Source organism: Melopsittacus undulatus, chromosome 7 (assembly GCF_012275295.1).
Source record: "Melopsittacus undulatus isolate bMelUnd1 chromosome 7, bMelUnd1.mat.Z, whole genome shotgun sequence".
Lineage (NCBI taxonomy): Eukaryota > Metazoa > Chordata > Aves > Psittaciformes > Psittaculidae > Melopsittacus > Melopsittacus undulatus.
Genome location: NC_047533.1, coordinates 44875295 through 44888354, shown reverse-complemented (window position 1 = coordinate 44888354; position 13060 = coordinate 44875295). Strand labels below are relative to the sequence as shown.

Here is a 13060-nt window from a genome sequence, read left to right as displayed (position 1 = left end):
GAGTGCTGAGGTAACTAGTTTTGATTTAGCCATGAGAAGCTTTCAGGTGTGCAAACTCTTTTTTGAAGACCTGAATTTGTCACATATACTGCTTGATTTACGAAAAGTATTGCATTCCCCTGCAAATCTTGTGTTATTAGAAAATAAAATATCCAGCTCAGTCTACTATGACTCACAGCAAAATCAAAGACAAATACAGGTTAGAAACAGTTCTTCTTAGTAAAAGCTAATTATACAGAACAATTAGAGTTTCAGAGAGAAAAAAGCAGCTAGCACATGTGGACAAGTGAGGTAGTAAGAACTCTGACACCCAATTAGCACATGGGCAACAAAGAAAGAAAAGGATCATTAATTTCTTTTACAGAGGCAGGGGTCAGCAAGAAAATCAAATGAGTCTTTAGTTCCTATGTCTGACTTTGATGTTTAATAAGAGATAATAATGTAGGCTTCAAATACTTTTTGGTTATTTTCTTGTTTATTCATGTTGTGTCATAAAGTGAAAAACCTGGTGGCAAATCTGCATGTTTTCCTTGAAACCAGCTGAGCACCTGTTTAGCAACTCTACCCTTGAGCGGTAGTCAGTCATCTGTACTCCGGTTAGATGTCACTTATATGAAATACAAAGAAAATGATGAGGAGTTGTAGGTGGGTTTTGTTTCTGTTTTGTTGGAGTACTTTTTGTTGTTTCTTTTTTCATTTTGTTGTTTTTTTTTTTTCTTTCCACTTAGAAGAGATGATTGTCTTCATTCTTTCAGGACTTTCCACCAGCAATACCAAGTGAGACACATGGGAGTTCTCTGCCAGGGAGTGAGCACTCTGCAAGGGAAAAGGGATACTGAGCTGCAGTCAAAATGCCCAAGACTTTACCTAACATACCCAAATTTCATTCCTACTAGAGGCTTTGTGGCTGATTCACCTGTGGTCAAAACAAAAGATGACACCTAAAATGAAAAGGTGGTACAATCTTGAAGGCAACAGCTTTGGTATATCTGGTATATATATAATCAGAACTTTTAACTGGAGGCGTATCATTTGTAAAATACATTATTAGCATCTCATGCCGTTATTAATAAAAAGATAATAAGCTTTCTCTTTGAAAAATAAGCAAACTTGAATAGGTAGATGTCTAATATGATAATTTTATGGCAGTACATATTTAAAACTAGATTGCTAAAAGCTTTGGAACATATTCATAATAAAGATGAATTTGCATGTCCCTAAGATAACACTTCTGGGATTCTTTGCCTTACCACTAAGTGCAGTTGAGCATTTAAAGCTTCAGAAAAGGGAGGGGAATAAGTCTTTGTTGAAAGTATGATGGCTTTGAGAGACTTTCATTTGCTAGATGGGGAAATGGACTATAATACTTTGATAACAAACTGAAGAAACTGCAAACTATTGACCCAAGTGCATCTGATGTGTGCCCATCAAAGCGGCATGCTGCAGCTGCACAACTGTGACCTCAAATGAGTTTTGATGGGAGTTCAGGAGCTATGCTAAAACTGCAAGACCACCAGACCAGTTAGCCTGAGAAGTGCCTGTAGCTTTTAAGGGACTAAAATATTAAATAAAACAACATGGATTGAAAGCAGACCTTTTTCACTTAGGTATTACCGGTAAACATGAACCTGCATGACACTAAATGCTCCCTAAAGCACAAGCACACACCAGAGCATACCCTGAAGGCCAAAACACACTTTTTAAAGAGTGGCTGTAACAGAAAGATACTGAAACTGAAAGGATTTTACTTCACTGACTGAGAAGACAGTGCTGGACCTATGGGGTGATGATCCTATTTCTCTTAGTTTTCTTTCATTGTTTCGTAACTTTCTCCTTTTCCCCCTCTACTTTGGATCTAGGGCCACAGAAACGATGAGGGATGGAGCACCTCTCATGTGAGGAAAGGCAGAGAGAATCAGGGCTGTTCAGCCTGGAGAAAGCTCAGGGGAGACCTTATTGCAGCCTTTCAGTACTTAAAAAGGGGTCTGCAAGAAAGATAAGGAGAGACTTTTTAAACCAAAAGAGGGGAGAATCTGGCTGGGTATGAGGAAAGCTTTTTTTTTTTTTTTACAATAAGGGTGGTAAAATACTGGCACAGGTTGCTCTGAGAGTTGGTGGATTCAAGGCCAGGCTGGACATGGTTCTGGGTGACCTAACCTAGTTGAAGGTGTCCTTGCAGAAGGGCTGCACTAGATGACCTGTAAAGATCCTTTCCAACCCAAACTGTTCTGTGTTTGTATGACTAACAGCAGCCACGTTCTGAAATGTTTACGGTGGGCCTTAAAACAAGCCTCCCCTTGCGGCGGAGGTCAGGAGGGGGCTCTGAGGCGGCAGCTCCCCCCCCCCCCGCCCTCGAGGCGCTCACGCGGCACCAGTCAGCACGCGCCATTCCAACGCCCTCCACAACCGCCCTGCTCGGCGCAGCTGCGCCACGCGTACCAGCAGCGCTCTCGTTCAGCCAACGGTCGTCTGCTTTCAAGTTCGCGTGCCTCGCACCGCCCTCTGCCTTGCTACGATTGGCTGCTGCTCCCTGTCAATTATGCCCGTGCGCGTTCTGGCGGCCTGGTGATTGGCTGAGCCGGTACGGGGGGGGGGGGGGGGGGGGGAAGCTGCGGCAGTGAGGTTTATAGCGGGTGAGGTGGAGGTGGTGTTGTGGCGTCTGGTTCCGTCTGGGTTGCGGCTGTGGTGCAGGGTCTCGCGCCTCTAGGAGTAGTAGCGGGCTCAGGCACTGGTCCTTACTGTGCTTGTTGAGAGGTGGAGGTGGCGTGAGGGACGCGGGCGTGTGGAGAAAGGGCTGCGGAGGGCGTCCTCAACGTGCAAATCAGCCAGAGCAGAGTACGGCTTTGCCAGGGTTGCTGTTTCTCTTCTCTCTCCCTGTCCCACATGCTCACTTGCGTCAGGTGGCGTTTTTGGCTCAGGGCCTGTCTGGTTAGGTTGCTTCACTGGTTTGCTCTGTGCGTCTTCATCTCTGTGAGAGCGGTGAGGGGGGTCTCGTCGTCTCCCACGATTTCATCTTATGTCCCTTTGCTGATCTTACAGATAATTATGTTCTTGGATGGATGTTTGAACTCTTTGGGGAAAAAGGAAAAATAATTTACGTCTTCCTTGCTCCAGTTCTGTTGTCTGTTTCCATAGTTTGTTAGGCCTGGAGTTGCAGAGTTTTCCTCATTATGGAGTCTTTGTAAAGTGTGTAGCCTGTGAAACACAGTAAACTTAAATTAATTTGCTGAAAGCAGGTGGAACAGGTAGTAGTCATGCTGTTGCTGCTGTTGCCTGTCAGGGCCTTTTTTTGTGCTCTATCCTGCTTCCTTTCTGGAATCTCATTTTAATAAAGCCAGGAATTGTTTGGCATTTGGCTTTTTAATGAACAGTGATGGGTGTAATATAAACTTCACTAAGCTGGTTGCTTGCATGAATTCCTGCCCCAAAATGAATGCAAGCTTGATAGAAAAAAAATACAAATTGTATTTCCACCAAAAATTGTCTTTTTCTAGGACAGAAAAAATATAGTTATGTTTATTCACCTTCTAATCAGGGGATATGTGAAGTCTATAATGTCATGTGAAGGCTGCTGTGGAAAGAATGTGCTAGTACTTTGATTCAAAGCACCTTTGAAATGACAGAGCTGTTGTGTGAGGAGAAGGCCACCTCAGGACTTCGCATAATATGTGTAAATGTGGCAGAGAAAGGGGCTTAAACACTACAAAAATTGAATATATAATCTTTAAAAAAATATGCAAAAAAATTTGGAATTGCTGGGGTAATTTTCAGTAGAATGTGTAACTGAAAAGGCCTAGCAACTGTGGAGGTGTTTAGTGTTTTGAGTATGGAAGTAAAAGCTTACTTCGTGTAACCAGCAGTCATCTGAAAACCTTTAGATATAAAGATAGGTGGGACAACATTTGGAACATTACTATGGCTTTTCTTTTACTAATTCTTGTCTTTGCTAGTGATAGGGAGTTATGGTTAGCTGTAAAGTAAAATAATTTATGTACATATGGTGCTCATTTGGATCATCAAGCTAAAAGTAACAGTTTAGCCGGTACAAAAGCACCAGAAGTTACAAGCTGAAGAGAAGGTGGCTTCAGCTTCTGGCTGTAGAAAAAGGATGCAGTTATAACTGTTCTTGAACTCTTTCTTTTGGCAGTATTCAGTTCAGTGCAAGCAGTTTGAGTTTGCTGCAGTGCTTGAAATGGTTGATTTCTTGGGACCTTGAATAGCGGAAGCCTAATGAAGGGAGAGACTTAAGAGTGTTTATTCACTCTACTGTCCTTGATTTAATTTCCTTTGTTCTCTGTTTTCCAGATACTTGCTGAACAACAAGGCTTCCTAGGTAAGGCCTCAATTGATGAAGTAAAAGTGAGTTGACAAGAAACAACTGGTTTTAACTGTTTTTCTTGGAAAAAATAAACTGCCATGTCTCTCATGTTTGGACCCTGATCCTGAAGACAAAGCAAGCTGAAAACATAAGGGGCATCAAAGAACAAGTAGGAGTTGTAGCTTATTTTTCTGGGGGTAACTTTTTTTGCAAAGGATCAAATTACTGAAGGTGCTTGTCTAAGTATTGCTGAACTTAAAGCATAGAATTTTGGGAAAAGAAGACATAAATTCAGTGAAAGGAAAAGGAGGCTATGAAAAAAATGTGACCTGAAAGTTAATTTTTTAAGGGGCTTGACTGGTAGAGTTGGTAATTGCCAGATAGGCTCCTTAGTGTGATTGTTTCCCAGTACCTGAATGACAGCAGCCCAAAGCTGTTGTACAAGATTTGGCATGCCAGAGAAATAGTGGGTGGAACAGCAACAGCCATATAGGTAGATGTTTTTAGTTTTGGAGACTGTGAAAATTGATAAAATAATGAAAATAAGGACCTCAGAAGTCAGATTATTTCAACCCCTTAGCTTTGTCAGTTCCACCTAATTTTATTATCTATTGGATTGAATTAAATTACTTTTATTCATGAATTCTCTGAATTCTTTATATATTTAGGCATGGACTTAATGTATTAAGTATTTTGGCATTAAAGTACAGTTTCAAAATCAGGAGTATTTCTATAAAATGTGGTAATAAAAAAGTGGAACTTGGCACTTCAGGTAGCATACAGGTCTCCACACAACTGCGATAATGTGATTTATGAAATAATTCATTATTCTAGTTGAAGGGCAGCATACTTAGAAAAGAGTTGTGATACAATTTAATAAAATCTGAATATAGAATATATAGTTGCTGGTTAAAGATTATCACAACTACAAAACAATGCTTTGAAAACAAATGCACAGACAACAGTAAATGAATTTGGGATTGAAGCTTTATGCTAAACAAAGTTACAGTAAATAGGCAAATATAGCATAAATTGGTTTTCTGTGTTTTGGTAGCTTCTGTGTACATGTAACAATGTAGAATTACCTGAATTGAAGTATCTGTAATGTTCTATTGAAGCTATTGCAGATATGCACGAGGAAAACAAAGATGCAGCAAATGTATGTGGCAAAATCCGAAGTGGCACTCAGAATGAGGCTGCTTTACTTGCCCTTATGGAGAGGACTGGATACAGCATGGTTCAAGAGAATGGACAAAGAAAATTTGGTGGGCCTCCACCAGGTAAGCATTTCTTTTGAGATGACAAAGTTGGAGTTTATTTGCTGTAAGGAGAGTTACACAGAATCATGCTGAAAATTTGTGTAGCCCTGCATCCTGTATCTTGACTGTGATCAGCAGTAGATGACTTGTAAGAAATTATGATAACTGTTTGTAAATGAAGAGTTTTACTGTTAATTTTGCTTGTTTAAGCTGTGGTTTCTATAAGCTTGTATTGCTGCCAGGGGAGATAGTCTCTGTGTCAGCTCTTTCTTCCTCTCACCATCTTGTTTTTTTTCTGACTGCTATCCAGAGCAAACAGCTGATCTGGTTCAGACTTGCCCTAAACAAACTGTATTCTTTTTTCCCACCTCAGCACAGTTCTTCAGCTTAATGTCACTTGTGGAAAGTGTATCTGTTGAGTGGGGGGTGGTGGGGAAGTGGAGAAAGTGGATTTTCATTGCTTTGCTTGGGTCTTCTGCTTAGGTTGCTGCAGACATAATGATGTCATTAGGTATGTAAGTCATTAGAATAGTGTGTAAGAAAATTTTAAATAGCGTGGATCTCAGTAACACTTAAAGGGTTATAACTCCCTAATGTTGATTGAAGTTTGATTACTTGAATTACTGCAAAAAAAGGAATCCCATAGTCTGTTGGACAGTGATCAGTCAAATACCCAACCAAGGAAACTTTCTGGTCTGTTGGTATCTACTTGAGGAATGGTGCTTTTGGTTAACCATTTCCATGTTGGCTCTGTTATAGGCATGTTGCTCATGGAAAATGTGGCACAGGCAGGGTTTCTTTAAGCCAGGAGTTGTAACTTTCTCCCAGTTAGCAGTAATGTGCTGTAATGCTAAGTTATCATGCAGCTTCAAAATTAGAAGGGGAACTTTCTGAATCGTAGGTGGCTCTTAGCTACTGAGAATCACAGTTTAATTGGTTATCAGGCTGAAGATAATAGTGAATTTGTCCAGTTAATAAATTGATATTTTTATTTAATGTCATGACTTCCCTATGCCATCAAGCATAGCCTCCTCCCCTCTTTTCCTATGAAGGTATGCAGTTGTTTTTGTCTTTGGAGTCCCTAAATGGTGTACTGTTGGTTTATGCTTTTTTATGTGGGCAGCTGTCTGGCATGATGTGAGTGATGGCAGTACTAGCTTGCAAACTGTACTACTTGCCATGTCCTGTAAGACCTCAGCTGAAGTGGTCATAAATATTTATAAAGCTGAAAGTCATAAAGATGTTGAATGCTGTGTGGAACAGAGCCAGACTTTTTCCTGAGTAAACTGTGGCAGCATAGCTGCAAATGCATGCCAATTGTGATGTCTGGATAGCTTCCTTGTGTACCATGTAGTTCTTGGTGTACAGTTTATAGAAGAAAATTTATTCTGTGGGAAGGCAAAAGTTTCCCAATTCTGTTAAGACATGTTTTTCATGAGTAGGTTATGTGCTCTTTGATTCTTACATGAAGGAAAAAGTTTTATTTAAATGTCGACTCTTAGAAACCTATCTGTGTTTTAAGTAATGCTGGGTTCAGTGGGTTTCAGTGGAAAAAAAAACAGAAGATGGAATTAAAAGAAATAAAAAATGTGGGCTTATGACTTTTTTTTTTTAAATTTATTTAAACATAACAAAAAAGGATTAAATACAGGATGACAATATGCTAGTTTTAAATAGAGACTAAATATAAGTAACCCCCACCTTCAAATTGGATGTCTGGGATAAATGTGTCTACCTTTATTTATACTAAGACTGTTGTTGGACAATTTCTTCTAAGGTTGGGAAGGTCCTCCACCACCTCGTGGATGTGAAGTTTTTGTGGGTAAGATTCCTCGTGACATGTATGAAGATGAATTGGTTCCTGTTTTCGAGAGAGCTGGGAAGATCTATGAGTTTAGGCTCATGATGGAATTCAGTGGTGAGAATCGAGGCTATGCTTTTGTGATGTATACTAGTAAAGAGGAAGCTCAGCTAGCCATCAAGATTCTTAACAATTATGAAATTCGTCCAGGGAAATTTATTGGTGTCTGTGTAAGCTTGGATAACTGCAGACTATTTATTGGAGCAATTCCGAAAGAAAAGAAGAAAGAAGAAATACTGAATGAAATGAAAAAAGTTACAGAAGGAGTGGTGGATGTCATTGTTTATCCAAGTGCCACTGACAAAACTAAAAATCGTGGCTTTGCTTTTGTAGAATATGAATCTCACAGAGCAGCTGCAATGGCTAGGAGGCGGCTTATCCCAGGTAAACTGGTTTGTAATTCAACTGTGTGAGTATGTGTCTCCACATTGCATGGAGTAGGGTGGTGGATCATCTCTGTTTTCCTTTGTTTAATGTATTTTGAGAGTTACAAAACTGCAGTAGTGCTTTGCAGCTAAAGAGAAATTTTTTTTTTTTTGTTCATGAACATTTTTTTTTTGTTGGGATTTATTTATTTCTTAAGAAACTGAAATTTAAGCAGTTGTGAGAATGAAAGGACAGACATCTGTTTTATAAATTCAAGTTACTGTAATTAACATCAAGATATGTATTTGCTTGGGCACACATCCAGTTTTCATTTGCATATATTGTCCCTGCACATGAATTCTCTTAAAGTTGAGTTTAAAAAGTACAGTGTTTGGGATGTGTCCCTTATTTTGTTTGAGCTGCATGAATGACATTATTGATACTTCATATTGTAAAAATGTTTGAAAGTAGGTCTTTAATCTTTTACTTGTTAAACTCTTAAAATTATTTTCAAGTAAAAGATAACTTTTTCTTTGCACCTTACTTTCTTCAGTTATTTCAAGTAGCAATATTTTACATATTTTGCTTAAATAGATGCAGGGAACACAAAGCATTTTCATGTGGCATGCATCATGTTTGCTTTTTTTGTAGAGGGATTGCTAAGAATGATTTTTGTTTTCACTTGTGTTTTTGTTGTATTGCTTTGCTGTAGGAACATTTCAGCTCTGGGGTCATACTATTCAAGTAGACTGGGCAGATCCTGAGAAAGAAGTTGATGAAGAAACAATGCAAAAAGTTAAGGTATTATATGTAAGAAATTTAATGATATCTACTACAGAGGAGACAATTAAAGCAGAATTCAACAAGTTCAAGCCAGGAATAGTTGAACGTGTAAAGAAACTGAGAGACTATGCTTTTGTTCACTTTTTCCACCGAGATGATGCAGTCGCTGCAATGTCTGTAATGAATGGAAAGTGCATTGATGGAGCCAGTATTGAGGTAACATTGGCAAAGCCAGTTAACAAAGAAGGTACTTGGAAGCAACATTTTAATGGTCAGATAAGTCCTAGTTCTGAAAATCTCTTGGGGTTTCCTAACAAAGAAGATGGTCATCAAAAATCCTTAGGGAAACCAGTGAGTCTTCCAGTCCATCTTAATGGTCAGCACAGTCCAGTCCTCACTGAAGTTGAAAGATGTACATACCCATTTTTTCCAGGAATAAAACTTATTCCAATTAGCATGTATTCTTTAAAATCCAGTCACTTCAGTTCTGCAGCAATGCATCTGGATTATTTTTGTAATAAAAATAATTGGGCACCGCCAGAATACTACTTGTATTCAACCACAAGTCAGGATGGGGAAATACTCCTGGTATACAAAGTGCTTATTCCTGGTATTGCTGATGCTTCTCAGAGAATTTTCATGCCAGACAAACTATGTACAACAGTAGAAGATGCAAAGGAGTTGGCAGCGCAGTTCACACTTCTACGTCTAGGTAAGCATAAATGCTTCCCATTAGTTCTTAAGAACTGAAGCTAGAAAAGTTACTTTTCAAGTGTTCTTTATGTATATATCTTAGCTTTTGTGTATATCTTTGTATAGGTAAGTTGGTTTACAGAAGAATTGTTTGTGTAGTCAGCTGAGTCTGGACCATTAGGTGAGAGCACTGGAGGAACACTGTAAACATGTATGCAGTGCAATGCTAGGGTCATTTTTGCTTACATTTATCTGCCATAATGACTTATGAAGAAGAGCTAGATGACATGTTAAGTGACAGGTAAAAAGTCATCTGTGTTATGATTGTGGTTCTGAGAATTTATTTGAAAGAATGGAGATAGTTTCAAGTTCTATGCTTGACTTGCCCATTCTGTGTTTTACAGATAGCATTATCTAAAAATAGTATTTTCTGTCCTATAATTCTTCAGGAAAGAATTGCCAGAGTAATTAAAAAAAAGTTAGATGAAGAATGATTATTCACAGCTATGGTAAAATCCAGAACGTAAAAAAGTTTGAAAAGATTAAGAAAGTATGCATTGAGATTTTTATCTCTTCAGTTATAGTTACAAGTGCTGTCGGGAAAACATTTTAAGGTGAATTTAATAGTATTTGAAAGCTTTTTAGCACTTCAGTATGCCACAAGATCACAGTTAATGTGAATTCTTGCTTAGCAGAATTCCTAGATCCCATGTTTGATTTTTAAAAGCTGTCTACCTAAGGGCCTAGTGCTAGTAATGCTGTCTTGTTATCTTTGACCTATGAAACTTTTGATGGCCTTATTGTTTCTGAGAATTTGCTCTGCCTGCTCTGTGCAGGACCTATATTTTAAAGCAAACATTCATGGCTGGCTTTTGAAAGATGCACCTCTTTTCATGTAGATGAAACACCTTTTTCATTGGAATTGTCATGATACTGAAAATTAGCCCTAAGGAGTCTAGAAATAGAATTTCTTCTCCCTATCTAATCTGCAGAAGCCATTTGCATTCCAACTTAATGTAACACAATATGTTGAATGAAAATCTGCAGCCAAAGAAAAGTTGCTAGATGTGACAGAGGATCCTCTCCTCACTGAAGTGGGTTGCGTAGTTTGGCATATTGAATGATGGTGCAGGGATGCATGTGTTGTGGGTTTTCTTTCTTGTTCTTGGTTGGGGTTTTTTTGTTGTGTTTTTTTTTTCTCTCTTTTTCCTTTTTCCTTTATTTTCTTGGAGGTTTTTGTTTTTTTTATTTTGTTGGGTTTTTTAAATAGCAGTGATTTTGAGAAAAGTGTGAGTGTTTTTCTTGGAAGCAACTTACTATAAGCATGTGTTTACAAAGATGACAAGGAATAATTCCCTCTGGTAAGTAGCTGCTCTTACAGGAACTTAATTTTTGATGTCTTTTTTTTTCTTTTTCCCTTTTTAAAGCATATAAGCAGACTAAGTTAAGTGAGAAAGGGCTGCTTTGGTAGAATTTTATAATTGGACTGCTAAAATTAATAATCTTAAAGCATGCTCTTTAGGCCTTTTTGGTGATACGTATTTCTGTATTTACTTCCACATAATGGTGTACTTGGTTGTTACCGCATACAAGTCCTGAATGGAGAGCAGTACAACAATTAACCACTTGGTGTCGCCTGAATATTTTGGAAATGATGCTTGGCGAAAATACAGAAAGCTTTTTTAGTCTTACTAGCTAGATCATGAACGGATCAAGGGAGTGAAGAAAAAAAAAAGTCAGGCTTTACTACAGTCGTGACCTAGACTCTTTGGGTAGTTAGTTTTATATAAAAAAGGCTAATGTCTCCTCCAGTTTGCAAAACCTGTTATTTTTAACCTCCTGCATTTTATGCCACAAGGGTAAACATTCCCTTTTTTCAAATATGCTAGTGTAGATGCATCTAAGTGTAGATGTCTGTCACTTGAGGCCTCTCATTTTTTTTAAATGGGGATTACCATCTTTTCTGAGGGTTGTGAGATTCATTTTTTAAAATCTTGTAAGTCAGTTTGAAAATAGCATTAAATCCATACTCAGCATTAATTTTACTGCTGGAAGCATCTCAGTCACTCAGAACTTGTCTTGAAGATTGTTACTTTTCTGTTGCTGCTTCTGCTTAGGGACAGGGAACATAAATTTGTAAATCTATGCCTGTGTAGGATAACTTGGAAAAAAAGAAGATAAACATAGTCCAGCATTGTTAAATTATCTATGCAAGGACTTGACTGACTTCAGTAGAATCAGTCACTTCAAAACAGGTATTTACTGAATTTACTGCCTTTTTCTAATACATTCATATACCCAGTGGGGTACATCTGACAGAACTTGGTACTTAGTTAATAGTACTATTATGCTATGCTATGTATTTTATATAAATGTATAAAAAAACCAAATAACTACAACTCAGAACAGTGATCTAATATACACATTAAATTTGTCTTCATTAATATTTTGTGGTCAGGTGGGGTGAAACAAAGGGTTGTTATTGTGATGTCTGGGTTTAAAAAAGTGTATCTCTCTATCATGAGAAAATACTTATGTTCCATACCAAAGACTTTGGGGGTTTTTAAAGTATAAGACTTCTGGGAGGTGAAAAAAAAAAAAAAACCCAACAAAACCAAAACATTAGGGTCTCATTTTAATTTCTCTTTTTTTTTTTTTTTTTTAACTAGGTCAGTTAGGGTGGTGAGGTACTGGAATGGGTTGCCCAGGGAGGTAGTGAATGCTCCATCCCTGGCAGTGTTCAAGACCAGGTTGGATGAAGCCTTGGGTGATATTGGTTTAGTGTGGGGTGTCCCTGCCCATAGCAGGGGGGTTGGAACTAGATGATCTTGAGGTCCTTTCCAATCCTAACTATTCTATGATTTTGTGATTTCTGATGATGCTTGAACTAATATAATTTCTTGTTGACTTTAGTATTAGGACTGTAGAGGAAAGGGAAGAATCCAGAATTAGGATAAGACTGTGAAAATGCTCATTATACCATTATCTTAACTATTAAGAAACTTAAGTCCATTTTGGATAGATAATTCAGTATGCTTGCTGAAATCAGTTTCTCTCTCTTCCTCCTCTTTCTTCAGCCAACTGTGCACCCTATTTGGCTTGAATTTCCATCAAGAAAAGTTCAGGATGTTTTGCTTTGGATCTTGCTACAAAAGTAAAAAGACCAGCAACTACATTGATACATTCTATGATTCACTGGAAAAATCACATTACATGTTTATTGATTAATAATTCTGTAAAACACATGTTTATTAAACATTTCACTTTAAAGACATTGAATGTTAAATTGTTTTGGATAGCTTGATTAGATTTATTTTAAGATAATTTGTTTAAAAGATTTGTTAGCTGTAGTAGTTTATAAAGCAGTTTATTTTTAATGTTGAAATAATTTGCTACAATTCTTGTATTTTGAGTTTCACACAAATGTTAAAGCTTCTGTGATGATAAATCTTAAGAATCATTAAAAAAACCCACAACCAACAATACACCACCTTGGCAACTCTGCCTTTTCATACATAAACATGCGTAATACAAAACTTAAATATCATACTCAGATTTGTTTCTGTAACTTGATGCAAAGTTTTATAGAAGGAATGTGCTCAGTAACATCTTCTGGTACAGCATTGCATCAAGAGAGGAGTGCTATTTTGAAGGGCCTGTTTTGATATCAGCCTACTGTCAGGCTACATAAGCTGTATTACTGTATTCATAATGTTGAGCTTCAATACCCTAGGTAATTCTTTGAAACAAAAATGAGCAAAATAACCCCCACAACTTGAT

At 37.8% G+C, this 13060-nt stretch overlaps 1 protein-coding gene across 3 annotated transcripts; it reads left to right on the top strand.

Moving 5' to 3' along the window:
- The first annotated feature begins 2608 nt into the window (after positions 1-2608).
- RBM46 (RNA binding motif protein 46) lies at positions 2609-12485 on the top strand. Of its 3 annotated transcripts, XM_034064744.1 has the most exons (7): positions 2763-2835; positions 4306-4333; positions 5437-5598; positions 7355-7495; positions 7772-7822; positions 8517-9299; positions 12358-12485. In XM_034064744.1, the coding sequence occupies exons 3-7, from the start codon at positions 5448-5450 to the stop codon at positions 12381-12383; spliced, it is 1152 nt and encodes a 383-aa protein (XP_033920635.1). In that variant the 5' UTR covers positions 2763-2835; positions 4306-4333; positions 5437-5447; the 3' UTR covers positions 12384-12485. The 3 variants fall into 3 exon arrangements, with proteins under 3 accessions (XP_030904651.1, XP_033920635.1, XP_012984441.1); XM_031048791.2 differs by lacking the exon at positions 2763-2835 and adding an exon at positions 2609-2633 and having other exon boundaries at positions 7355-7822; XM_013128987.3 differs by having other exon boundaries at positions 7355-7822.
- Positions 12486-13060: the final 575 nt, after the last annotated feature.